Source organism: Aplysia californica, unplaced genomic scaffold (assembly GCF_000002075.1).
Source record: "Aplysia californica isolate F4 #8 unplaced genomic scaffold, AplCal3.0 scaffold00367, whole genome shotgun sequence".
NCBI classification, from domain to species: Eukaryota; Metazoa; Mollusca; class Gastropoda; order Aplysiida; family Aplysiidae; genus Aplysia; species Aplysia californica.
In genome coordinates, this window is record NW_004797637.1 from 320,623 (window position 1) to 323,908 (window position 3,286).

General features: G+C 40.0%; 1 protein-coding gene across 1 annotated transcript in view; it reads right to left on the reverse strand.

The window, feature by feature from the left end:
• Nucleotides 1-3,286, reverse strand: part of LOC101860752 (multidrug resistance-associated protein 1) — a 30,486-nt gene that overhangs the window by 10,339 nt on the left and 16,861 nt on the right. Inside the window, exon 12 of the mRNA XM_013085344.2 lies at nucleotides 887-1,100. Coding sequence (XP_012940798.2) covers nucleotides 887-1,100 — 214 coding nt within the window. The remainder of the gene's footprint in view (nucleotides 1-886; nucleotides 1,101-3,286) is intronic.

Consider the following 3,286-nt stretch of genomic DNA (forward strand, 5'->3'; position numbering starts at 1 on the left):
TCTCTCTCTCTCTCCTTTTTATCTCGCTCTCCTCTTTATCTCCCATCTTTCTTGTTCTTTTTCTCCCTCGCTCCATTTCCTCATCTCCCCCTTCTTTCTCTCTTCTTCCCTCTCTCTCTTTCTCTCTTCTCTCTCTCTCTCTCTCTCTCTTCTCTCTCTCTCTCTCTCTCTCGATATTTCCCCTTTTTCCCTCTTTCTATATATCCCCTCTTCCTCGCCCCCCCCCCTCCAATATCCACATTCAAACACCTGGTATACACACAAACATGCAGACATAAACAAACACACACACACACACACACACACACACATGCACACACGCGCGCTCTCTCTCTCTCTCTCTCTCTCTCTCTCTCTCTCTCTCTCTCTCTCTCTCTCATAGAAATAAAGTGGAAACAAGTCGAATGTTGCAGATCATATTTTCCATCATCAGGGGGTTAAAAAGGGAGGATAATACAACGGAGGAACACAACAACCATTGGAGATTGTTATAAAGTGAATTACAATGATGGTCTTGATGATGATGATGATGATAACTATGCATCTGCTGCTGTTCCTACTGATCCTACTACTGCTACTACTACTGCTGCTACTGCTGTTGCTGGTGATGTTGGTGGTGGTTGTAGTGGTGATGCTACTGCTGTTGCTGTTGTTGCTGCTGCGGCAATTGCTGTTGCTGATGGAGATTATGATTACGTTTATGGCAATGGGGACAAATATGGTAAAATCGCATGCCATTAAGAGCTGAAAATATTTACGTACATTTTTAAATGAGCACTGAAGACTCATAGTTGCATGCGTCAATCCAAAGATCCACTTACTATTTTTTCACAACAAATAATGACAAAAATGAGGACGACTACGACTGAACGACAATACCACCCACCTTTCTTTTTTCCCTTAACCACATCTACGTCAATATCATTTTCGTTTTTCTTATGGTCTTCATCCAGACACTGTGCCAGGTACTGGGACAAGGGTCCGCTCCGACCTTTCAGTTCCGGGAACGTGCATGACTCGATGACCCGCCCTTGCTGCATGACCAGAATGAGGTCAACTTCCGGAAGCCACTGGACCCCGTGGGTCACCAGGATCCGGGTCTGCGGAGATAATACGGGGTTAGATTTGGTTACTACATCTTTCTTGAATGCGTGTTGGTCCTACTTTAATAAACAGGGATAACACGACGGGAAATGCAGATACGAAAAGGTCATCTTCATTGCGTGCATGCTGTCTCTACTTCTTTAGAACACTTCTAACATGAAGCATGAGGGAAATATGTGAGATGTCCCAGAATTAACAGAACATGGCGATATTTTTATAACTCTGTTTAATGTTTCGATTATGTAAAACGTATTTAGTCGTTTAGGGAAGTTGGGATTTTGGTGCACCTTTAAAATGAACGAAATGGATGCAAGTACTTTACTACATGTACATCGCAACAAAGATGACAATAACTACAAAATTGGTCAAAAAAGAGATCCTAGTTGTAATTCGGATTCTTCACGAAAAATGAAAAAAAAAATTCCGGCAGAACTTGAAAGTATTCATAGTGAGAATGGTTTAAGGTCTGCTATTGATGCAATATATTTAAAGAAGGGCACACCGATCTATACAATGAGCAGATTAGAGGCTGTCATCTATCGGCTAACACAGAAAAAAATCTTAACGGATCGAAAAGGTCAATCGTCATGACAGGAGGCTCATTAAACCTCGTGACATTGCAGAAGCCCTAGATCATCTTTAAGTCAACCTTTCACAGAACTGTTTTTAATGAAGTAGGGTACTGAAAAGCGTCAGTTCGGTGGGTTTCAAAACAGTGGCCAATAAATAGTCAGAAGGTAAAGCACATCGATTGTTATATGGCATTTTGGGCACTGATACATGGCAACATGGAACCTGGGCCTGCTGGTGACCTCCAAGATCCCTGTGAAAACTTTATAGATAACAACCCTGTTCTTGCCCCTTCAAACTTCCATCTGTTTGGGCCAGTGCAGAGATGTATAGGTCGGGAAGTGTCATGACACACACCTTGTGGAGCATGTCAGTGATTGGCTTCGGTCTCTTGACGCAAAATTCTACCGGAAGTGCAAGCATTTACTTATCCAGCGGAGGGGGGGGGGAATATTTGACTACTCCGGAAGCCTTCTTTGAGAGATAAAGGAAATATTGAGTAAACTAATTGTGTAACTTGTATTCAACCAAGAAAAAACCCAGTTTTTTTACAGTCGGGTTCTTGTTAATTCTGGGACAGCAGACGTATTTAAAGAATGAGTGGCTCAAGTAGACTTTACCTTTAAACTTTCTTTTATCCTGTTATGCTACCTTGGAAAACATGTAAATATTGTTGGTTCCGCATAGTCAAACAAATTATTTAGAACTACAACACTTTCCGTTAAATATGATTGTACTGCGTTCAGAGAAAGGACAATCGTTTTGAGTTCAAACAAGTAATTATGTTTACTACACTTTTCTTTTTAAGCAGTTCATATTTTCTAGTCTATTTACAAACAATTATGAAATTTCATAAGACGTGTTGATTTTAACTTCAAGGACAAGAGATCCAGTGTGGCACATCCATTTGCAAACGTTTTTATTTCACTCTTTCGTGTTCTTTCAACTTAAATAGGCTACCAGTTACACGTACAGTATTTTATACGTCTTGATTCTCATGTGCTTATGCTGGGATAAAGTATCCCAAATTTGCCTACGTATGCGTTGATATACAGGGACGATGCAGCTCACTTTCTACATGATCTGTATAATGGTGAAAATGCGTAAAATATTTAAAGTCATTACCTTCACCATATCGTTCTGTTATGAGAGAGTTTGTTCAGTGCTGTACACGAAAGCTACAAGTACTTATATTATTTGACAACCATCATGAAAAATTGTCTAATCTTTATGACGTTATATATTCACATTAAAAAATACAAGTGTCAAGACACGTGGATGATTTTCTCAATACATACACACCATATGTTTTCTGTCTTCTAATACATTGCAGTGTCGAGGGCAAGAGCAAACGTTATTCTCTTGTTTGTTACATAGCCTGTTACCTGGTTATGTCCCTCAGTTAGAGTTTAAAGTACGGGTGCCCTTCAAAAAGCGTGTGTGTGTGAGTGTGTATGTGTGTGTGTCTCTGTGTGTATTTGTGTGTGTGTGTGTGTGTGTGTGTGTGTGTATGTGTGTGTGTGTGTGTGTGTGTGTGTCATTTGTATCAATAATATTTAAAAATAAGAAAGTTATGACTGAAAGGACATTACTTTCCAGCCCACTCTCGAAA